Source organism: Centruroides sculpturatus, unplaced genomic scaffold (genome assembly GCF_000671375.1).
Source record: "Centruroides sculpturatus isolate CEXI.00-Female unplaced genomic scaffold, Cexi_2.0 scaffold1717, whole genome shotgun sequence".
In the NCBI taxonomy this organism is placed as follows: Eukaryota; Metazoa; Arthropoda; class Arachnida; order Scorpiones; family Buthidae; genus Centruroides; species Centruroides sculpturatus.
The window spans coordinates 95,847-122,079 of NW_019386065.1; the positions used below are offsets into that span (position 1 = coordinate 95,847).

Consider the following 26,233-nt stretch of genomic DNA (forward strand, 5'->3'; position numbering starts at 1 on the left):
TGGGTACCTTTCTGGTGTACCAAGTGCTTGAACCTGTGATTGGACAAGACAACCCAGTGTTGCCTCAGTGGATTAAGTACAGTACATAGTCATACACACTACAGCCCTTTAGGTGTGGTAAAGTGTTACTGCATCGCTGTGTGTGCATATGTGCAGCTGCCATGGAGGTGTGTAAAACAACTGCCTCATATCCAACAGCGGCCCTCACCAGCATGCAATCTCAGGATCCCACTCGCGTTATGAACCATCACCCCAGGCGGAAATAGTGATGAAGAACGTGCAATGAACGAACTGGATGTACCGAGGCTTCCTGATGCAGTAGAAAAATCTACAATGAACGGGTTAGAAGAGGACTTACAGAAATATGCGACTAAAAGATCAGTGAGAATAACTGTAAAACAAAGACCACATCTTAGAAACATTATAAACGCCATAGAGAAAATAGTAGGACCGGAGAAAGTGAAGCAAATCTGCTTTCACCCAAAAGGGAATGTTGAAATTGAACTGGACACAGTAAGTGATAAAGAAAGAATAATGGGATACACAGTAAAGGTAGGTGAGGAATTTGTTACTTTTGAAAGCCTTGAAAGTGAGCTAATCACATAACCATCAAATTAGTACCCAGGGAAGCGGATAGAAAACTAATAGCTAAAATATTTAGTAAATATGGCAAAGTTGTTAACGTGCTGGGTTAGACTGAAGCAAAAAGTATCCAGCTAAAAAAGGTCTTAAACTTAATATTAACGAATAGACATAGATATATCTAGATGTAATTTGACACGCTGAATCGATTGGTATTAAAAAAATTACTTACGATCAACCGTTTAAAAGTTACGAACGATTTTTTATTTCCGGCTATTTGCTTCGTNCAGCTAAAAAAGGTCTTAAACTTAATATTAACGAATAGACATAGATATATCTAGATGTAATTTGACACGCTGAATCGATTGGTATTAAAAAAATTACTTACGATCAACCGTTTAAAAGTTACGAACGATTTTTTATTTCCGGCCATTTGCTTCGTTTAAGAACAACTTTATTAAGAAACACGCAGGCACTCATCGATATTAACAAAACGAACTACTTTAATTCACCACAATACATTCCATCTACGAGAGAAAGCGGCATAAAAAATGCTAAAATGGTGTCGTTAGCCAGCGAACACACGTAGCCACGACAAGGGTGTAGGGACAACTGACGCAGGGAAATTTTCTCTCACCGGTGGGGAACATGTCGAGCGTGACGTCACTTCCACAATTCCCTACACACACGTGAGCAGTAACAGAAATAGTTGACACGATAATATAATGGTAAAAATTTTAATGATGATAACTGTATAGAAATATGTTTTAAACTTGAGTTAATGCCAGATTTCCATGACTCTACCTTACTTATATCATGTCCAAAATGTGACGGTAATATGAGAATTGCTAAGCATCGATCATCCAAATTTGGTTACAGATTCTTTTGTAATAATAGAGTAGATGGAATAAAATGTAATAATAGAATTTCAGTTTCAGAAAACATTTGGTTTTCGGGGACAAAATTAACCGTGTTAGAAGTATTAAAAGTAACTTTTTGTTTCATTTGTCGATTGCCTGTTACACAGGCTGCACTACATACGAATATTTCTGAACACACGGCAATAGACTGGTACAGTTTCTGTAGGGAAGTGTGTGTAATAACGATGATGAATAACTTAGAAAATAAAAAAATTGGAGGTAAAGGTTTAGTGGTAGAAGTTGACGAAGCACATTTATGCACTAGGAAGTACAACAGAGGCAGGATTTTAATATCCAAACAAGATTGGATTTTTGGAGGAATATGCAGGCAAAGTAGGGAAAGTTTTTTAGTTAGAGTAGCAGATAGGAAGGAGAGCACACTTATGCCTCTCCTTTTAAAATATGTGGATGAGCAGTCTATAATTATTACAGAATGTGCTAGAGTATATCAGGGTCTAAAAAAGTATGGGTTTTCGGAACATTACACCGTTTGCCACAAAGAGCATTTTGTCCACCCTAAAAATAAAGATGTTCATACCAACACCATTGAACGTCACTGGCGATCTGTTAAGAGTAATGTCAAAAGTTATGATTATGAAATGGTGGATCAGTATTTAGGAAAACTTTTATATTTTGAGAAGTATTTTAAAAATGAAGAAGGGAAATTTATCAATGATTTTGGATTTAGATTTAAAACTTTTCTAAATCATATTAAACAAATATATCCAGGAATGGTAAAGGCAAAAAGGCAATTGCCGTCATTAGAATATGAACCTGCCTGTAAGATTCAAAAATTAAATGTATATAATTTTGAGGAGTGTAAAATAAAATGTAAAAATAATGTAGTTGCTAATAAAAAACTAAAAAATACGGTATACCTTAATAAAAATATAGAAAGTTCTATAGTTCATAATGAAAATCTACAAAGTATTCGAAACAATATAGGAAAACAAGAAAGTTCTACAGAAAACTATAAATTAATAACTGATGGAAAAAATATTTTAGAAGAATTACTATGTACGAGTACTTTAGCAACTGTATCAGCAATTCTCGAAAAATATAATGATAAAATTACGTGTATGATAAAATTACTTCGAAATGCTAAGATTAGTGCTTTGATAAGGTGAAATATGAAATAGATTATCCTAGTTATGATATACTACACCCGTTATTTTTAACTGAATTTCATCCTGTTTCCGTTTTAGGTGACGGCGATTGTTTTTATTCATCCGTGTCAGTTCTTCTGTTCGGAGATAGTACGTTTGTTGAATTAATCAGATTATGCACACTTTATTATTTCATAAAATATAAAAGCAACATGCATTTACTGATTGAAGAGAACCGAATGCAGGTAACTTTGGAACACATGGCCCGTGGAATAAGTGTTAGCAATAGACATTTTAATGTGGCAAAAGAGAAATATCCATCGATTTATATCTTCTATATCTATTTATAGTTGCGCAATAGCATTAGGTCGACCAATTTACATATATTTAGATATGAGGTCTAGTAAAGGTATGTTTTTAAAGGCAGTAAATAATCCAGAACTTTCTGAAACTTTTGGAGGTGGCTTTTTGCAGTTGGCGAATGATGCATTTGTAGAGCATACACCATTTAGAGTAGTATTATATCAACAGCATTATAGTCCCATTCTTTCAGTAGTTAATAACCCACGTGAATTTAAACCCACAAACAACTTTTTCCTCTTTAGCATTAGAGCAGATGGATTTATTCTGATAGGTTATATAGTTTAGTAAATATAATAAAATAATAAGCTGCTTTACTGGAGTTCACTTTATTAACAAGTTTCTCTAAAATATTTTCGAATAACTAACTTTATCGTCAGGAAACGCACAAGCGAATTAGCTTAATAGCAGTGAGTCNTAAATCATATTAAACAAATATATCCAGGAATGGTAAAGGCAAAAAGGCAATTGCCGTCATTAGAATATGAACCTGCCTGTAAGATTCAAAAATTAAATGTATATAATTTTGAGGAGTGTAAAATAAAATGTAAAAATAATGTAGTTGCTAATAAAAAACTAAAAAATACGGTATACCTTAATAAAAATATAGAAAGTTCTATAGTTCATAATGAAAATCTACAAAGTATTCGAAACAATATAGGAAAACAAGAAAGTTCTACAGAAAACTATAAATTAATAACTGATGGAAAAAATATTTTAGAAGAATTACTATGTACGAGTACTTTAGCAACTGTATCAGCAATTCTCGAAAAATATAATGATAAAATTACGTGTATGATAAAATTACTTCGAAATGCTAAGATTAGTGCTTTGATAAGGTGAAATATGAAATAGATTATCCTAGTTATGATATACTACACCCGTTATTTTTAACTGAATTTCATCCTGTTTCCGTTTTAGGTGACGGCGATTGTTTTTATTCATCCGTGTCAGTTCTTCTGTTCGGAGATAGTACGTTTGTTGAATTAATCAGATTATGCACACTTTATTATTTCATAAAATATAAAAGCAACATGCATTTACTGATTGAAGAGAACCGAATGCAGGTAACTTTGGAACACATGGCCCGTGGAATAAGTGTTAGCAATAGACATTTTAATGTGGCAAAAGAGAAATATCCATCGATTTATATCTTCTATATCTATTTATAGTTGCGCAATAGCATTAGGTCGACCAATTTACATATATTTAGATATGAGGTCTAGTAAAGGTATGTTTTTAAAGGCAGTAAATAATCCAGAACTTTCTGAAACTTTTGGAGGTGGCTTTTTGCAGTTGGCGAATGATGCATTTGTAGAGCATACACCATTTAGAGTAGTATTATATCAACAGCATTATAGTCCCATTCTTTCAGTAGTTAATAACCCACGTGAATTTAAACCCACAAACAACTTTTTCCTCTTTAGCATTAGAGCAGATGGATTTATTCTGATAGGTTATATAGTTTAGTAAATATAATAAAATAATAAGCTGCTTTACTGGAGTTCACTTTATTAACAAGTTTCTCTAAAATATTTTCGAATAACTAACTTTATCGTCAGGAAACGCACAAGTGAATTAGCTTAATAGCAGCGAGTCACCTTTATTCCATTCTTACTTATACTGGATAGGAGAAGCTAACCCAAAATAGTACACTAGATTTTTTTGTCATTTTTAGTCAGATTAATTGTGCAACACATTCGCAGTATGTTATAGTGCCATTTTTGGACACTGTTTTTTCCTTTCTCGCTATTCTAACTGTCCTTTCGCTATTCTTTACTGCCCTCTATCCTACTAATCTTCCCTCCCTGTTGGGAGGCTTTATGCTATTTTTGCCTGGCTATGAGTTGGGCAATGGCACTGCATCAACCAGGTAGCGATTACTGTCTCCCGGTGCAGGATGTGGCTTTCTTTCCCTTGACTTGGTGCACTTGGTAATCCTGCAGCCACTTCGGTTGGTGATGTGCACCGCCTATCTCTCATTCTTCACTGTCTTTCTACTAGCAATTTTTCACCTCACCCACTCTGGTCATTCCTACTACTTATCTGAACCTCAGGATTAGTACCGCTTGGTGGATGACGGGTTCACCCTCTCCTTTTGCTTCTTTTTTATCTGTTAGAGCTATCTTAAACCTAACGCAATTAAAGCTGGATACCTTTTGCTTCAGTTGTGATAGTAGGAATACAGAGCAGCCAGCATCTAGGATATAAGCATTCGTAGCTGTGTAAGTGATATAAAATGGGCGTAGGAAGGCTTTAATGACGAGTGTGTAGTATGTGCATGCCATATAAACCCCTAGATGTGAAACAGCGAGAAAAGAATGCCTATAAAACGCAATTAAAGCTGGAGACCTTTTCATAACAGCGGATTTCTTGGGATAAAGAACTAAAGACGTTAATGTTGTTACAAAGTAACATGAGGAAAACTAAATTTGTTATTAAATTTTTACTTTTGTTTTAAATAATATATAATAATTATATTATCGTGTCAACTATTTCTGTTACTGCACACGTGTGTGTAGGGAATTGTGGAAGTGACGTCACGCTCGACATGTTCCCCACCGGTGAGAGAAAATTTCCCTGCGTCAGTTGTCCCTACACCCTTGTCGTGGCTACGCGTGTTCGCTGGCTAACGACACCATTTTAGCATTTTTAATGTCGCTTTCTCTCGTAGATGGAATGTATTATGGTGAATTAAAGTAGTTCGTTTTGTTAATATCGATGAGTGCCTGCGTGTTTCTTAATAAAGTTGTTCTTAAACGAAGCAAATGGCCGGAAATAAAAAATCGTTCGTAACTTTTAAACGGTTGATCGTAAGTAACTTTTTTAATACCAATCAATTCAGCGTGTCAAATTACGTCTAGATATATCTGTCTATTCGTTAATATTAAGTTTAAGACCTTTTTTAGCAGGATACCTTTTGCTTCAGTCTAACCACGTGCGTGCTGGTTAACACCCATGCAGGAACAAACAGTAGTGTGACAATTAATAATAAGGAAATCAAAAATCAAACTGAGATTATGAATAACTTCCATGAATTTTTCTCCAAATTATACAGCGAACCACAATAAGACATCTCTCTATATAGGAAAGTGACAGATGAACTCAATCCCGTACAAGGAAAACATAACAACGCCATAGACAAGGAGATAACAAACGAAGAAATAAGAGAAGCTATTCAGGATTTACACACTAGTAAAGCACCAGGAAGAGACCTACTAAGTGCAGAATTTTTTAAATATTTTGAAATGGACATAACAGACATCCTGCACTCTCTCTATAACAGTACAGTGTTTGGAAGGCACTTTGGAGAAGGTAAAATGAATTTTAATAAGCAAGAATAACAATACGACAAAAGGACTCGATGATTTTAGGCCCATCACCCTTCTTAACCTAGACTATAAAATATATAGTATCATTATGGCTAAGAGGTTAGAGGAAATTTTAAAAAACCATATTGGGATCACCCAGAGTGCTGGTATCAAAGGCCGTAACATACAAAACAACATCTTTTACCTAGGAATTATATAAGACATCTACAAGGAGAGAAAAAGCCCAATCTCCATCCTATCAATTGATGTGAAGAAGGCATTCGACACAGTTAATAGAAGAATGTTGTGGCCTTCCTAGGTAGTTACGGGTTAAGTGATAATGAGATAAACAAGATCAAAAAGCTATACCACACACCAAACACGAACATCAACATAAACGGGACAGAATCAAAATAAATCATATGCAAAGCTGGTGTAAGGCAAGGTTGCCCATGCTCCATGTTATTGTTTGCCATTTATATTGAAGTATTACTCAATAGTGTAAGAGCACAAAACCTCATAGACCTTATCCATATTCCAGGTAACAAAGAGAAGACTAAATACATAGCTCATGCGAATGATATAAACTTTCTAATAGTAAATAACTTCAGTCTAGTAAAAGTAATATCAAAAATAAACAACTTTTCAAATCTCACAGGAATGAAAATCAATCTTGGCAAGTCCAAAATGCTAACTGCCCATGGTAACATAAACTGTCAACAAATGAGCATAAAAAAAGTCAACACGATGAAAGTGCTGGGTGTGTGGTTTGGGCAAAAAGCGAGCAATAACAATATAAAGGACATGGAAAACAAGATTTAAGAAGCTACAAACGAATAAAAGAAATACTGGCTCTACCTACCAGAACGGGTGAAAATAGTAAATAGAGCAATCATACCGAAAATCATATACAACCTATATATTACGGATCTGAAAAAGAAAGTTATAAAAAATCTAGATAAATTAATATTTAACTATATATGGAACAAACCATTTGAACTTCTGGGCAAAAAATTTATGAAAAATGACATTGACATGGGAGGGTGGAGTATATGGGATCTGAAGAACCTTGAAGAGCCACTACAACTAAGTGTCATTATAAATGAATTAAAGGAAAAAACATCAATATTTCAAGCCTTTCAATACATTCTGGGCCCAAGTTCAAAACAAATCTCGAAGGTTAAAGACAACTTCCCATTCATCGTAAATAGCAACAAAAAACAAATCTCGAAGGTTAAAGACAACTTCCCATTCATCGTAAATAGCAACAAGAAACATAGAACATGGCGGAACAACTTAGACATAATCAAAAAAGAAAACATCAGCCTCATTGAGGAAAACAGGAAGATAAGACCAACCGAGATATACAAAATCATCCACAACCAACACATTGGTGAAAACATGAGAATGAACAACAACCTACAGTGGGGCCAGATATGGAAAAACATACATTCTTTCCCACCAGAATGGTCTGAAACATCATGGAGAATTCTGCATGAAATAGTAATAACGAAGCAATACTTGCAACTATACGTCAATTATCGCAATGATAAGTGTACCAGATGTGGAAAAAGCGAATCTATCGTGCACATCTTTTATGAGTGCAAGCTAGCAAGATCAATCTGGGCATGGGTTGCTAAAACTTGGAAAACAAATATAAACTGGAATAAAATTAAATTCCAGAGCAATTTGTATCTAAAAAACAGAATAGTTACATGTTGAACTGGGTAATAGCCCTTGCCAAAAGAAACATACGGAAAAACAGGTGTATGCTATTCCTGGACAAGAAAAACTATAATGCCTCCATCACCATCACTAGAATTAAACAAGAGGCTATATATAAAATCATGAGTGATAAAAACAAGAAAAAAAGTCTGATACTGAATTCAATAAATTCTACAAAGGCACAGAAGTCATATTCAACTTTATAAATAATAATGCTATTTTCAACGAGGATTTAATCCCCTAACTTTGCCATGGTGTTTGCTATCCCCTTGTCTCACTTACCTCAGACTGTGGTACCCCTAGCATCGTTTTGCAGGACGTTCCTCGAGGCTGCTTCCTGCACAACAACAATACATTTCTCTACACCGCAAGTACTTACAAACGGCGTATCTATGAATCCTGCTGGCACGTGACTCTATAATCATCAAGAACTGAAAGACTCTCAACCGTTGTCAAGGATTACAAAGTTATGAAATGTAACGTCAGGTTATGAACTTCTGTAATGTCATCTGTGTATCAGTAATTGTAAGATCTATGTATGTCAACCCTGTACCCCATGTATTGACACCTGTTTATAGAAACAGGTTGCGATGTCAACCTCCGGTACTTATGTAGCCTAAATACTCTATTTTATTTGTTTTTTCGGTATAGGGATGACCATGATATGTCGCTCAAAAGTTAAATGTACATATTTAACGTTGCAAGAACATGCATGTTCACTTTGTAAGATTTAAGGAAACAATAAACTTTTTTTTTAATAAAAAAGATGAAGCGAAAAATGGAAATTGATTTTAATCCGAGAAAAAAGCATATTCTTTCTTCTCAAGTAAGGGAAGAAAAAACCCATTCCGTCGTTCCAGTAGAAATTGCTTATAAGTGGGTACAAGATTCGATACTGGTCGACAAGTGTCTTAATATGCTGAAGTTAGTGACTGTACTGATGAGGCTGAAATGAAGTGAAAGACTTTGGCCGAGTTTCTTTGTGAAGCGCTCGACAACCGCTTTACAGCGAACACTCTGAAACCCGTTTCTAAATTCAGCGCTGCAATGTAGCCAACCGTTTCTAAACGTTTGCTGCAAGAGGTCGCTGCAGCGAAGATAAAGTGGCTTGTATGTCCGCTACAGGTGTGAAACAAAATGGGCGCATGTTTGTATAATTGAACATTATGCTGTAAAAAATATAGTCGAAATGACTGTTAATAAAAATATTATTGAAAAATTAAGAAGGATTAAATTTTTAAAAAAATGAATCTGAAAGTTATCTAAAGAATAAGAAAATTCTATATTTTAAATATAATTATATATCTTTTATCTCTTTACTTTGTTCACATTTATGGAAAGATAAATGCTCGATTCTTTATATCTCATTAAATATTGTAGTTCTTTAACTAAAGCACTATTTTCGGCTGTAACTAGAATTAAAGGATAGATTATGACGTCCGTGTTTCGCTCGAGCGGAAAGCGTTTCTAAACTATGATGCAGCGACGTGTAGCGATAGCTGCTCGTGACGTCATTTANTATCGTAGTTCTTTAACTAAAGCACTACTTTCGGCTGTAACTGGAATTAAAGGATAGATTATGGAGTCCATGTTTCGCTCGAGCGGAAAGCATTTCTAAACTATGATGCAGCGACGTGTAGCGTTAGCTGCTCGTGACGTCATTTACGCTACACTCTCGCTGCATAAAGAAACGCGGTCTTTTAAAACTGTTGAAAGTCGACAATGACAATTATTATCTGAAATTGTTTTTTGTCATAGTTAGCAAACATTTAAAAATATATGTGATATTTTTTGTACTACATAACAATACTCTGAACATAAGACAGATTCCGGTTCCGCCCTGCAGGCCCCTTTTGTAGCTGGGCCGCTCCCCGGGCTTTGAGTCGCCCTCTGGATCCCCTTTGAAATTTTCGCTTTATCGGCGGGCCTGGGGCTCACTGTCCCGTTGGAAGAACTCCTCGGCCCACAAAAATACCAAAAATGGAAATAATATAAATATAAACGATGCACCGGACTGTATTCCAGTCGCATCATTTCATTTTTTGTTACACACGTACACACTTTTTGTACTTCGCAACCAATTTTTCTGCTCTACAATAATGTAATCCCTTTTCAACCCACCTAAAATCCCCATCTTTATTGAAAAACTCGATATTTAGCTTTCAACAATGCAAACGACAATGTATTTCAATGTCGTTAAGCAATTATAACAATTGCTTAACGACAAGAAAATAAACTAAATTGATTCTTATATTCCACACAAATATATTTATTTTTTTATTTTCGTGTCCAAATTATGCAAAGATCTTTATTGTCGGCTTAATTCTTCCACTATTTCTTTCAAACCTTACACTATTCGTTACATCTAACTACTAAAATCTTATATAAAGTCCTTATAGCAATGTAGACTCAAACTTCGTACATAAGTCGAATTTTTCACATAACACATATGGCATTTCTAATTTAAGTATCATCTACGCCAGCGATGGCCAACATTTTTGGAAGCAAGAGGCAAATAAAAAATGTTCATGAACGTTGAGGGCGCAAAAATATGTAATGACATCATATATGTGTATTGTTAAAGTTATTTTTAATTTTGATTCTTTTTGATTTTATTTTATAGGTTAAAATAATAATAAACATTTGTAATAACAATTTTATTGAACGACATTTATTACATAATACAAATTATTATTCGTTAATGAGAAGGTTTAGACCAGTGTTTCTCAACGGGGGCGATATCGCCCCCCATGTGGGCGTTTTTCCATGTTGAAAGGGCGATTAGTAACAATTTATATTTTGGGGAGCGAAAAACAATTTTCTGGGCGATATAGTAAAACATTATATTAAGAATAATTAGATATTTTATTCGTTATATCGTATAATAATTAAACAAATAACATTATACTAGTCACTAGTCTATTCAATGCAGTACGAATTTGGCGTTAGTCTTGGTCCTCGGCATCGGAATTTTGAAGTGAAGAGGGCGATAATAGGTAACGGTTTTATTGAAGGGGGCGACGATTCGTTAGAGGTTGAGAAACACTGATTTAGACTGTATTTCTTGACAATTTTTCAAAATCAGGATAGTAATTTGATACTGCTACTGTTAAACTGTCATTTAAATATTCATCCGTAATACGTGATCTAAACGTATTTTTGATAAATTGCATTGAAGAAAATGTGACTTCACTTAAGTAATTCGATCCAAAAAAAGATTTTAGCTTCAGTACAATTTTTTAAAGAAAATTTAAAACAAGTTTAATTCGGTAAAATTCACAAGTAAAAACAATTTTACATTCTATTCAATATACAGTAATGATGAGGAAAAAAGTACAGAATAATTTAAAATTACGCAACAATAATCTAAACATTTTAACTTTCCTAATGTTAAAATGTTTCGAACTGAATTTAATATCGAAGAATTAAAATTAGGTTAGTTCGTATTCAAATTGAATTTTTTATCTTCGTAATCACTTTTGATGTGGAAGGCAACGGGAAACCACCACATTATCTATTCCTAGTATACAAACGTATCTACAATCTTCGTGATCTCATACCAACATGTGTCCAGTCTGCCATGCGATCTAACTGGCCACCGGCGCCATTCTGAGTCCAGATCAGATGGTGAGAAATATACTACTGGGTGCCTATCAGTGAGCGACCAGGCTATATGGAGCAAATCGACTACTACTGGAAGCCAAAGAAGAAACAATACGCCAAAAATCATCATGAGGAACATAAACAACATAGGCATGTGGAATATAAGAACGCTGTACGCCAGCGCTGTCCAACTTATCATAGCCCGCGGGCCATATTTTCTTCACCAAACATTTCGGGGGCCAAGAAGGTTGGTGATGGCTAATTGGTCGGCTGGGAATCACGCCACATGACATTTGCATAGTGCTACGGTTCAGTGAGCACTAATTGGTCAGCGAGTCCGATCTCGACGCTATAAAAAGGCGACAGTTCGACACACCGGATATACGTCACTCTCGTTTAAGTTCGACTTGGGAATTTTTTTGTTCAATAATAAATGTGAATTCTTCTTCCTGGAAAAAATAAGACCTAGCGCATTTTTCAGAGCAAAAATTAATATAAGGCACTGTCTTATTTTCGGGTAAACACGGTAGTAAAATAATTTTAATATTAATAATAATAATTTAGTAACATAAATTTATTCATAGTAAAATGTACTCGCGGGCCGTAAAAATTATTTGGCTGGCCGTATACGGCCCGCGGGCCGCCAGTTGGACAGCGCTGCTGTACGCCAAAGGTAAATTACATAACCTCGTATTAGAAGCCAAAGAACTGAAAGATGGACATACTCGGTGTCAGTGAGACAAAATGGCCCAACAGCAATTGGATAAAAAGCAATGACACATATGACTTTATTTTCTCTGGAGGAGACCGTCACGAAAGAGGTGTCGAAATACTCATCAGGAAAGACATCATGAAAGCTGTCAACAGAGTAGCAGCAATATCAGATCGTATTATTTACCTGCGCATAGCATCATACCCCACAACTATAAGCACTATTCAAGTATATGCACCTACAGAAGCCATCCCGAAAATGTCATAAACGAATTCTACAAACAGCTTGAGAAGACACTCAGACTTGCAAAAACAAAGGACGTCAAAATAATAATGGGAGACTTCAACGCCAAAGTAGGAAAAGACAGAGTAACTGACACAGTAGGCAACTATGGACTAAGCGAAAGAAACAAACGTGGTGATATGCTTGTTGAATTTGCAGAACGCCATGACTTATGTACCACAAACACATGATACAAACAACATCCGCGAAGATTGTACACATGGAAAAGTCCTCAAGACGGAGAAAACAGAATAGTAGGAAATCGAATAGACTCATCCTCATCAACAAACGATACAGAAACTCAATTCACAATGTTAAAACAAGGCCTTCAGCCGACTGCTACACAAATCATAATTTACTCTACGCCAGGTGCGCCATCCAATTAAAGAAAGTTACAAAAAATATCAAAAAGAAGAAGTTACATTACAATTTCGACAGGCTGAAAATATGCTAGATCACGCAACATTTTAGTGAGGCAATTGCAAAAGAAATTTAAGACAACGACATACCCTTTATAGAGAAACACTGGAAAAACATAAAAAGTGCAATTAAGAATGCTACCTGTACCTTACTTAACAAAAAGGAAAGAGAAAGGAAGAACCCTTGGATCACAGAGGACATTTTGACACTGATGGAGGAACGCAGAAAGTTTAAGAACCGAAACCCTCGAAAATACAAAAACTTCATCAGGTGATCAGGCATGAATGAGCCAAAGCCAAAGAAAAGTGGTTCGAAGAAAAATGTGAAGGAATAGCAGTGCAGAAAAAAAGCACCTTACCAGAGAAGTCCATAGAATCATCAAACAAACCATGAAAGAACTTAAGAAAACAAGGCGTAACAAATTTAATAGACCAACGAAACAAAATGAAATGTGGAAAGGAAGAAAGAGCTAACTTGGACAGAGTACATTAAAGATTTGTTTGGAGATCGCAACAGACATCCCTAGGTTCATACAACAGAAGAAGATGCTGCCCCTGCTATTACGCTAAGAGAATTAGAACATGCCATAGACTCCATGAGAAGTGGAAAAGCTCCTGGTGATGATGATATTCCAGCTGAACTCCTAAAATCCTTGGTCACGTATGCAAAACTATCGTTACTAGCTACCACGCGATTTCAAAAGATCCACTTTCATTCCAATTCCAAAGAAGCACAATGCCAAGCGATGTGACCAATTACAAACTATAAGTCTAATGAGTCATAGCCTAAAGCTCTTACTAAAAATTATAGGATACCAAATAAGAAACAAAATGGAGGCTCAGATAGGACCATCGCAATTTGGGTTTAGATCTGAAACGGGTACTATTGATGCACTGTTTGCTGTGAGAATTTTATTAAAAATAGCCATAGAAATGCAAAGGGAGTTGTACATTGGTTTCGTCGACTACGAAAAAGCTTTCGACAAAGTACAACACCCACTTTTAATGGAAACGTTAAAGAGAGTCAATCTAAACACAAATGACTACAAACAGACCAGCAACCTATACTGGGACTAGACTGCCACAGCTAAGCTGGACCACATAGAAACAGCACAGTGTCAGATAGAAAAAGGAGTTAGACAAGGATGTGTATTATCACCCACACTGTTTAATGTCTTTTCCGAACAGATAACACAGGAATGTTTCTGCGAGGATGTGGGTATCTGGGTCGGAGGAGTGAATATCAATAACATCCGGTATGCCGACGATCTCGCATGCATTGCCACATCTGAGACGGAGCTCCAACAAATGCTAGACTTACTCCAAGCAGGCAGTGCGAAATATGGCATGCGTATCGACGGAAAAACGGCGAAATGGATAAAAATTAGTAAAGATTCCGCGGCGGACAATTCTCAAATCTTTGTAGACGGTACTTTACTGAAAAAAGTAACCGAATTCAAATATCTTGGAGTATCTGGTGGAACAAAAATGGTAGATGTGATAAGGAAGTCTAAATGGCGAAATTAACCTTCTCTAATCTCCAGCGAACACGTATGGATAAGAAACTAAGCTTGGAGATGAAGATTAAAGTATTACACTGCTACGTATGGTCTGTCTTGCTGTACGGGTGAGAGACATGGACCATGAATAAGGGCACGGAGAAAAGACTGGCAGTATTCGAAATGTGGTGCTATTGCCGCATGCTACAGATCAGCCGGGCAGAGCGAGTGGCCAACGCACGCGAGCTGGAACGGTTCGGATGGAAGAGCGACAGCTGTTTCCTATCGTAGCGGGACGCAAAGCGAGGTACTGCGGCCATGCCATCCGAGCCACCAACTCACCGCTTGCCGTCATACTGCAGGGCAGAATCCAAGGAACCTGTTCCCGGGGAAGACAGCGGAGGACCTACCTACAAGATATAGTGGAGTGGACTCAAATTAATAAGAATAAGCTAATTCACGCTGCGAGAGATCGGGAGAAGTGGCGATCGATTGTTAGCAACCTCCGACTCGGAGAAGCTACATAGAAGAAAAATGTTAAAAATACGAATAAATAAAGCCTGAATATGCCAAAGACGAGGTGATCATCTCTGTCTGATCGGCGTGATAAGAAAGCTTAACTATAGCTAGAAAATTATTCATAAGAATTTAATTAATAATGAATATTCATGATAACTAATATTTTTCGAAAGTCATAAACGAATAATAAATATTGCCTGTAATACGATGAACTTTTTATAAGTTATAATCACAGTATATTTTAATTAAAGCCCCAACGGGGTCGGTACCGTCCACCGGTGGGTATCGAAGAGTTCTAACGAGGTTAGGTTAGGTTAGGTTTGCAAAGAAACGTGTTGTCGAACGGGTAAACAATAGATGCAATGCATTCCTTTCAAGTTAGAAGACAATCAGGAATGTATCGCTCACAATTTTTGTGACTATTTTCCACTATTTCATTAATAGATGTCACTGTATACTCCTGATTAAAACAGACTTTGTTTATAAGACAAACTCGCATTTAACGTTTGATAGTCTTAATTCGGAGTAGTTTTCCTGCGATTATTCTTTCAATTATCTAATTTTTACGCTGTAGCAAATTTTTTAGCAACATTGCCCATTTACGTAGCGTGTTGTAAATCTGCTAGTCCAATTTTAATATAGATTTATAGTAATATTTCTGCAATAATTCCAGGAAAAAGTACTTTACAAGTATAAATCTACACAAACATATTGAAAAGTAGGTCATACGTAAAATTGTTAATTTTTAAATGCTTTTTATACATAAATAAAAACATGTTTATAATAAACTACCGCATACAATATTGTTAATTGTTATTTATTATTACAAATGGTACTGTACACACGGCTCATAGAATGATCCATACGTATACTCTAATTCAGTGTTTTTCAACTTTCTTGAATACGCGACCCTTTTACAAGTTAAAAAAATTCTGGCTACCCTCCCAGGGCCACATTAAAATTATACCAATGATTTTAAAAACTACGTATTTAATTTTCTTTCTGTTGAGACCTAAATATCGATCGAAAAACCAATTGTACTGTGAAATAAACAGGCACAGCTTTCTCACTGAAATTATAGCTTTTATTTTATTGTAGTGTAGACCTACAAACACTTGTCTTTTTCTTTTACTCGCGACCCCCGTGAACGGCTTTGCGACCCCCCGGGGTCGAGACCCGCAGGTTGAAAAACACTGCCTTAAAAGGTAGAATGAAAATTGAACAAAGAAGAAAACGAACTAGGATTAAACATAAACAAAGGGTCAGAGAAAGAAAACATCGTTGGGCTAGTTGAAATGTGCAGAACGAGTTTCAGACGAAAGTAGAAAATAACAGAATCGGGAATAACATGCAGGAGATGACCAAGCAGGAGATACACAGATGAAAAACAGAAAATATTAATTAAGTGTGAACTGGATGCAGAAAACTCAGAATAAGATTTATTAAAAACTCTTATGCCCTTCAGTAGACAATAACGGTTGATGTCGAAGATAAAAGTTAAGTTAATCATATATTACGTATATAATTTTGAAGTTTTCAATCTATCACTATTTAGATGAAATTAAGCGCCGTGTTTATAATAAATATATAAAGTGCTATAATTATGTTTAAAATGTAAACTGATAATCCTAGTATCAATTTGCATCCTTATCCTCTAAATTGTAAACAATATCTAACACACTATATAACGAAGCGATGTTGACAATCAGTACGACTCTATAAATATAATTTTTACAAATAATATATTCGAAATGTGGAATTTTTCTTCAGGTAATATTTTCTTGATATAATTAAATAACTAAATAACAAATTATTATAAAGTTATATAATAATATCGTATATGAAATACAAAAATTGCAAAAAAAACAAAAATCAAGGCATAAATTATGAGCTGTCCAATTTTTTAGTTAGGTATTTCCAGGCTGATGGTAATCCTTGCTATTGAATATTTTGTTATTTAGGTATATTTATCCTATACATGTATTTTTATACATATACATATTATTAATTATAATAATTTTTTATTTTTTCATGTATATGCTTATTTTCTTTGTTAATTATCCGTATTTAAAAATTTATTAATATTCGAATTTGTTTTACCTGACGATGGCCAATAGATTGGGCTGTAAACGTTTGTTGCGTTTTTATGAAATTTCTCAGCAACATAAGGTGTTGTGTCTTAAATTACATTTTGCTAATTTAGTTTATTTGAATACTTTCTTATCGTTCAACGTACAGGAAGGCAACAGCAACCTCTAAAATGTAAGCAACTGACACTTCCGTACTGACACTGAATACCGCTCATTCGATCAGTTAATCCTCTAAATGTTTACATAGAGAAATTTAAATCGTAATAATTTAACGCAGCTCTTCCTATCATGATTGTTTTACAAGTATAGATAAAGTGGGATGCTACGAACAGCAAAATATTACCATCCAAATGCCACTGAATATTATACAATGGAACTATGTGAAAGAATGTCCCCTTCGTATTATGTCTCTTCTAGCTACTTACTTTTCTGTTTATGCGGCTCTACAAGACAATTATTGCAGGTTGGAAGATTGCATAACTGTCTGGAAGTACAGCATACTTCGGAAATATGATTCTAATAATAATCAGGAAGTTGGGACATTACATCGTTGATGTCATCAGCTCTAATTTTTGCCTGTAGACCTGGCTTTGAAATCGTTCACTGTTGTTTTATTCTTGGCACAACAATCACAGTTTGTTCCATATATCTTTCGCCCTATAAGTCTGTAGAAGATTCTCGATTTTCCGCAGCATTTTTGTTATTTGTGGATTTCAATGTTAATAACTGAAATCGTCTGTTACTTGTGATAAATATGAAAGAATTGTGCAGAAGAAGCAACATTACACGGAAAAGTAACGAGACTTTTTATTTTCTGTCTTGTTCTTTGCAGTATATTGCGTGCCTCTTGCTGTCGGTTGTTTTTTCCCATTGGTGGAATAAAACAAGTAAAGTGTCTCTATATCAGTTGTATCGCATCAGTACTATTTCGTTGAATTGATTTATTTGTTTTCTTTCCAAGTATTGTAGATACCAACATCTTTTTTGGGTGTCATTTACTGTACTTACTTTTTCACGTTTTACAGCCACCAATTCGAGCTTTTTCGGTTTAGTTGTTCGAATAATCAATGCTCTTTCTTTCCTATTTACTCGCGTAGTTCCATAGTTGCCTGTCTTATGCTATAAGGGAAACGCCGCGAAGTCATATATAATGATAGTTGATGTGAGACAGTATCGCTAGTCCAATATCCCTCAAGTACTGACACAAATAACGTCACAAATAGTACTTATTTGTGACGTTATTAATAGTTTTGTATATTTGTAACTGAAAAGGTGCATTTTCCTGTATAAATCAACGTTGAAAATAGGTAACCACTGCGCAATCTGCATAAACAAAAAGCTTTGATTTCAAAATGAACATGCTTTAGGGGCATATATTAAATGTCTTGCAGTGTATTTCATTTGTAGTTGTAAATACAGTAGTAAAAAATTATAGCAACGATTTCGTAGATGTAGATTTCTGAAATATGATTGATCATAACGGGAAATAGCAGGATTCTAGAAAGTACTTATGAGGGAGAATAAAGGCAGTCAATTAGTTCACACAAGGTAATCAGTTGAATGGTATCCCGTTAAGCACAAAGTACCTTAGTTTGCTTAAGGAATATAAAGAGCTTTTAAAAAATGAAAAAAGAAACACGACGGCATTGGTCTAGAAAAGCACCGACTGTGTGCAATGGAATATTGCTCATATTCTGTAGAAAGTCTTCAAAGCATTATTTTAAATATCATTCAAATACTCGATGAATAATAAATTGAAATAACGAAACAATTATAAAATGTTAATATCGCTGTATAATAATAAATTACGATTCATTTTATGATTGCACCTTAAAGCCTTGATGCATTTACTGTGAAGACACGAGCATAAAGCGTTTTTGAAATATGTTCTACGGAAACACAAGCCATAAGACTAATTTAAGGTAAGTTTAATGTAAACAGCAGATTTTTGTTTCCGTATATCTATATGATTATCGTCGTTTTAGAATGTTAAATGAGCGCTTGCTTGTTCTCTTCGTGTTTCTTTCGCTGTTTTTTATGGATGCATACGCACGTAGGAATAAATCAAGTAAGTAATATTTAAATACAAAATTTTAACTAGGAAATAATTTATTTTAATGATTCTATAACATTTGTAGATATTACACGAAGAGTAGTGGGCGGATTCATGGCTGATGTTAAAGATTATCCGTTTATGGTACGATACGTTTTATGTAATTAGTATTAAAATGAAGTTCACACGTCTATTCCTACATTTTATTTTTAATTAACTTAAACTTGAAATATTTGCTCTTTATCTTGGATTCGTTTCTCATTTCAAAAATGTTTCAGCAGTTACAATTTTGAATTAATTTCGAAGAAGTACTTAATGTAAGTTGGCCGACCTAGTGGAGATCGGGGACTTAAAATCCCACTTCTCAGACACCAGTGTAAGTTCACCGTAAAGGGGGGTTTTCTATTAATTCTCTTTTCGTTGAAATGGTCTAAGGTTTAAGCGTATGTGGGTGGCGGTTTTCGGTGCCAGAAAAAGACAAGTTTTTCACAAAGAAACCGTCTACTTTTTTTCTGATGATAATGCTTATGTATTGTTGACAAGGTCCTAAAAGGCACAGTCCAATTCGTTTGGCGTTTCTAGATGTTTTCTTTCTTATGTCGATGGCGGAGCCCGGGGCGGCGGCGAGTTAAAGTTCGTTGTAAAGAGAAGCAACACAGGATAGTGACGAGCGGAAGCACGGAGAGAAAAAGGCGACGATTCCAAGGAAAATACTCTAGAGGAAGCTTCCTTCTCCTTGACGGCGGAGATTATATTGCTAACTGGTCGAGGTTTTTCTTTCCCGCTTCCTTATTGGTCTCTTACCTGTCTCTAGATGAAAATTGATTTCAGTTTAGGTCACGAGAAAGCTGGTTAATCCGACACCATCCTCTAGACTCTGATCGCTTTTTATTGATGACAAAGACAACCACGCTCATTTTTCTTCGTTCTCATTTCTTTTTCTCTAATTACAACTTACGTTTTAAGTATTTTCCTTTTTAATTTTCTTTTATTCTAAAATTTTGTTTTTTTCCTGTATTCTTTTTGAGCGACGATGCCAAAGTCCGGTGTCGCCGACATTACTTGTTTTCCTAAAGGTTTACCTTAATAAATTTTACATCTCTCTTTATTGTATCATTTCCAGGGCTTCACATTAATATCTATTTAGGTTTTGTAAAAATAATAGTTTATTTAACGAATAATGTGTGTACATTCCAATAATTGAAAGTTTGATTACTATTTTTTATGTTTCTTTTAATTTATACTATTTGCAATTGTGTTTTCGAAAATAAACTACGTAGTTTTCAAATAATACTTATTAATCAATGTACTCTATGTTATTGTAATTCTGACGTACTGTATTTTTTTGATTCTATACTGCATCTATTTCATTTATTCTATATTGAACACAGAAGATATTGCTCCGTTTTATTAGAATTACTTTTATTTATGTAGTTTGATTATCGTTAGATTTGTAGGAAAAATGTACACCAACATTAACAATTCAGATTCGTATTAAATGTACTAGATAAGTGGTCGCCAATCTTTCTGACCTCACGGACCATTGTGAATTTAGCGTTTGTACTTAAATCCCGTTGGCACTACTATGAATTTTTTTAAACAATACAAACATGTACAGAATAATGATCATGAAAGTTTCATTTTATTATATTAATATGAAATTCCTTGTTTGTAATTAATTTTTGCTTAATTCAAGTAAACCAACTTGTTTTGCAATAACTACTAATTGTAATTTTCTATTACTGACAAGATGAAACGCGAAACTCATAAACACAAGAAAAACACTGGGTCATTGTTGGGGACTCGTCTTCAATATTCATTATTCATATTTCTATTATATATTTATATTTAAAGAATGCTTCTAAATACACTCAGTCAGAGGCCTTAAAAGTGCTTATAAAGTCCCTGGACCAACCTCCATTATAAATGAGAAAAAATCAGTGATATAATTTGAAATTTCTGCCTTACTACTTTCTAATTAAATCAGATAAAAATATTATCCATAAATTAGAGTTTTAGCTTTTGTAATTACAGTTTTTAACGTTCATTAACAAATGTTAATTATCAGTAACTTAAGTTGGAATTATTTCGTGTTTTCCTAAAATTTCTCAAAGTTTCTAAATGCACTTGAACAAATTGCTGATTTGTAATAGTATTTGAATTTTTTATTTGTTCTGGTATGTCAAATTCAAGCTTTGGAATTGTTCTCCATTTACGAATTATAACCTTCGAATTTGAATCGATTGTATTGCTCGATTTACATACTTTTTTAGCGTGGCATTGCATCGAAAATTTAAAAAAAATGTCTATGTTTTACATTATTAGTAATGTGATTAAGTTACAAAAATTTAATTGAATTTTTTTCAGGTCGGAATATTTTTTCAGAGACCTTACAGTAGCTTCCCTGCTGCATTTTTGGCATCTTTCACATTGATAACAACTAGAACATTGTTAGGAGCTGCTCATGTAATTTATGAGTACAATTTTAAAATTTATTATAGTCTATAGATTTTTGCATAAATTTTTCCGAACTTATAAGAGCGTTAAAGCTCCATAATTTATATCTAACCAAAATAATATTTGCTTAAATCACAGAATTTTCTTCTGAAATTCACTTATTTTACTTGACTCTTTTTGTAATTATTATATTTTATAGAAGCTCAATTGAAAATCTATTTGGTAGAATAGGCAACAACAATAAATACTTGGGGACGAAAATATCGTTTTCAAAGAAAATCGAACATCCGAAATATATTGGAAGAAATGTTGACCACGATATTGAGCTGTTGATATTACAAGATGACATTACTGACTTCCACCTATGCCAGCCTATGCCAATACCTATTCCTTTACCAAGAGAACTTACAGAATATTCCTCAGGAAGTGCAACTATAGTAGGATGGGGAGATGTTGGTAAGTACCAATTGTAATGTGAGAAAATAATAGTGATGTAATACGTCTGATAATTAAAAATATATTTACTACGCCTAGGCAATTCTTGATTGTCAGGAGCTCCAAGTCACTTTATAATCTAACACATGTGTACTTATTATTCATTTTTGTTAATTTCACAATATTTTCGCTAACTCGTTAAAAATTATATAATATATAACAACAGATAATAAATTTATTTCTTTTTTATCTATAGCCTAGATTGCTTATACTACAATACTTGTTTTACTTGAAATATGCAACTGTGAATATGCATGCATTTATGAAATTTGCAGATACAACATAAGAGTAATGAAGTAAATTATATAGATAAGAAATAACTGACGGTGAAGTATACACTGAAACAAAATACAATAGAATAGAATATTGTTATTCCATCATCATCGGAACAAAAGTGATGTAGGATTATCAGGATTATTTCTATTGTAAAACCTAAAGTCTGATAAGTTATAGGATATGTAATTTGAATGTATCAGACATATCTGTATAATTTCAACTAATGCACATTGCTGTATGCTTTTCATATTTTATGAACACCGTTTTGTCAGTTTGAACTTGTTTCAGTGCATGATTAAACGATGTTAAGAGTGATTAAAGAACTGGACAGACGTTAATGTGATGGATTGATGAGATAAGAAAATTCAACATGGACTATCTTCCAAAGGAGATGCCTTTGCCTAGGAGGACTTTTACAGAAGACAGGTTTTCATTTAGATGTTTATTTCTTACTATTTCGGTCCCGTGCGCTTTTAGAAAACCTCTATGTTAAATCCACCGTGAATTCGTCTAGGCAAAAGAATATGACGATCGTGTTATAAGGGACAGAGTTTAACATATTCGTGCCCATGAAAAATTTTTTAGGTTGTCGTCTACATGGGTTTTGTTCTGCAGAGTGGTATGATGACTCCTTAATTGCTCGGCCATCGGCCTACGGTAATTCTTTTAGAAAAGTGAAGAAAAACAAGAAAACTCTTCGTTTCTGGTTTTTAGTCAAGCTCAAACTCAGGACCCATGTTCAATAGTCTTATGCACTCCGCCACTGTTGGACGAAACGTTAGTAAGCAGGCTACTGCGCAAAATTAGCATTCAAAATTATTCATGTGTATGTAACATTTATTTTTCTGTCACGTAGTTTAATTCCACCTAAGGAATCCACATAATAAAATAAACTTCAGATCGTGGAACAATCGGATGCCGTATTTCCGAGTTTTGCGCTCTGGATTACCGATAATCTTGACTTTGGGTTATCAGATTTCAAACTAACGAACTTCTTATTGAATTGAATTTCTTTCTTACGGTGCCGTCCATAAATAATGTATAGATGAAAAGGGAGTAGTAACGGAGAATGTAAGGCAAAATGACAAAGGGATAGGAATAATTTTTTTAACGTCACACTTCACGTTTATCATTAATAACATAATAAATATCATATATGTTTTTCCAATGTCTTATTTAAAATAGATTCTTTATCATTTTAAAAATTTCTATTCGTCCTAACTATTGTAATACAAGAAATAATACATAAAACTCATTCTGTGCACTATTCTGCAGGACTTACTGGTTCTTTTGAGCGGCAAGAAAGTTGAATGAAGTATTAAATATTTATTAACAACTATAATTTAAGGAAACCCCGTAAGATGGTCACCCGAATACTAAATCGGAATGGTTACACACATATATTCAGTCTATTTAAATACGTTCCTTAAAAGTTTAGTTCGTGCACTTCAATTTATACAATAACACTAAAAGAAAGCACAAATTACTTTAAATGTATATTGTCCCCCAGTTATTTTAATATTTTGCTGGTAACACAGAATAATCTTAACAGTTTAATATAGTGGAGATCGGGGCAACTTCGGCATGCGGGGCAAGTTTGTCAAGCGCTTTTTTTAAAAAACAAATTAAAAAAAGACTTTGGTTATAGGTTAGGCAGTTGAGTTTTATTGGTGGCTTGTTGAGTGTAGTGTTTTTATTGTTCTCCAACAAGCGTAGTTGAATTATCAAGCAAATTTTCATTTTCGTTCAATTCCATATAATATTTTTTTTCCATTTATATTGAATTGGCAGGTTTTGTTATAATTCCATGATAACGAAAGTTACTTTTCCTGTTAGAAGGATGTAACTTCAACTTATTCACGTGGCCAGATCGTGGCTTGGCATTCTGTTCTCAGGGTTGTACTTAATGTTCGAAATCATGACTAGCGGGGTAAGATTGGCAACATAAAGCCACATTAGAAGCAAAGGATAAAAATCAAACAGATGATAAATGAAAACATGTTTGCATTTGTTATTCATGTATATATGTCTTTGAACTTGCATTTCGTTGTAATAATCTTAAATGGGTGTTGGATTTGTATTTCTTTGTTTTAATAGTGAATTCCAACTTATACATTGTTAATAACATAATTTTATATACGTGCCTATCTTACCCCATTACTGTTGCCCCTATACCAGGGGCAACTTTAATAAAAATAATTAAAATAATTACAACTTTACAAAAAGAGAGAAGTTGCCGATCTTGCCCCTATACCCGGGGCAACTTCGTCAATTTCTCTCTTCTTGTAAAGTTGTAATTATTTTAATTATTTTTATTTCCAAACTGATTTTAACCAGTTCTATAGTAAGGTAACATTCCAATAGACAATATGCAAAGCTTTTTTTTCAGTTTACAGCAGTATTTATTACACAAAATTTAAGTAAAGCTTAACATGCCGATCTTGCCCCGATCTCCCTTATACGTGATATTTATTATCGTATCTTAGTAATTACTTTTAATACAAAGAAATGAATTAGTTTGTTATTAAAATGGTTTATATATTTTGCATTTAGAGGAATCCCAAATAGAGGACGAAGCTTGTCTCCGAGCTGCTTACGTGGATTTTGTTGATCATAAAGGATGGACCCTAGAAGACGAACCAATTGACGATTCAGTAATTATTACACATAAAGAAGATACTAGTGCAATGCCTGTGAGTATAAGCTTATTTTGTACAAAAATATGAAGGAAATGATCTTATTGAACTAAAAAATATTTCAATTGTTCGATTTTAGGATGACTCCGGAGGTCCAATTATACGTAAACGATGATGGAAGAAAAATTCTAATTGGAATTATAAGTGCACGTACAATGGATTCTACGGAATTGAATTTTTTTATGTCAACTGCTTACTTTATAGATTTCATAAAAGAAAATAGTGTAGGAGATGTGGTTTTTGTATAAATTTAAACAATGTATATTCACTCTACGAAATCATTTAATTATAATTGTTGTTATAAATTTCATTCCATATTTTAAACTATGATGTGTCCGACACTAAATAATAAATTCTGTTTTCACCGAAAATCGAAAAGTTTATAAATAAATATAAAATAAAAAACGGGTGTATTACACGAGCGTATACTCCGTGTTAAAAACAATATTAAGTACAGTATCTGAATAAATTTGAAAATCTACAATCAAGAAGAATCAGAGTACTAGTCTATAGATTTGATTGGTTTAACACTAGGAAAACCGGGAATTACTCATATCTTGTGTCTGTTGTGAATCGTTTCGTTTTGACTTATGTATGAAAAGAACGTGATTTTACTGATTATTTTATTTAAAGTAAACCTTATCTTATCCAATATAAAATCTGAAGAAAGCTACGGACATTAATATTTATACAATTCTTACACAAAGTTCCATTTGGCCAATGTACGTAGGCTTTTTCAAACTCCGATGGTCCATAAAATAAACACAATTATAAATATGAAAATGAATTTATTGCCAAAAGTTAGGTACAAATCTGGTTACTTTTCGACATAATCACTGTGAAGATTGAGACATTTGTCATATCTGTGGACGAGCTTTGTCTTAGAATGTTGTCGCCAATGACTTGAAATGGGCCATAACGTTTTCTTGAAGATCGTCATTAGTCTCGAACCTCTGCTCTCCTAGCCACCTTTCCTGTTCAGGAAGGAGGTGGAAGTCGCTCGACGCTAAATCCGGGCTATACGTTGGGTGTTTAAAGGTGGTGAAGACTTCCACTCAGCTTGAAACTTTTTAATATGTGAAGACTTGCACCTTTTTTCCCCGAACTGAAAACGTGGCTAGCAGGGCA

General features: G+C 34.2%; 1 protein-coding gene across 1 annotated transcript; it reads left to right on the top strand.

Moving 5' to 3' along the window:
• The first annotated feature begins 16,742 nt into the window (after positions 1-16,742).
• On the top strand, positions 16,743-25,321 carry LOC111613396 (trypsin-1-like). The gene is made up of 8 exons (XM_023354742.1): positions 16,743-16,808; positions 18,965-19,050; positions 19,114-19,196; positions 19,267-19,325; positions 21,549-21,631; positions 21,838-22,094; positions 24,963-25,102; positions 25,185-25,321. The coding sequence occupies exons 2-8, from the start codon at positions 19,013-19,015 to the stop codon at positions 25,218-25,220; spliced, it is 696 nt and encodes a 231-aa protein (XP_023210510.1). The 5' UTR covers positions 16,743-16,808; positions 18,965-19,012; the 3' UTR covers positions 25,221-25,321.
• The last annotated feature ends 912 nt before the right edge of the window (positions 25,322-26,233 follow it).

What these genes read in the sequence shown, in the direction of transcription:
- LOC111613396 (XM_023354742.1), top strand. Translation starts at nt 19,013, where the DNA reads ATGTTCTACGGAAACACAAGCCATAAGACTAATTTAAG. An exon ending in TTAAAGATTATCCGTTTATG is followed by an intron (nt 19,326 to 21,548) that starts GTACGATACGTT and finishes AATTTTTTTCAG; the next exon opens with GTCGGAATATTTTTTCAGAG. An exon ending in TTGATAACAACTAGAACATT is followed by an intron (nt 21,632 to 21,837) that starts GTTAGGAGCTGC and finishes TATATTTTATAG; the next exon opens with AAGCTCAATTGAAAATCTAT.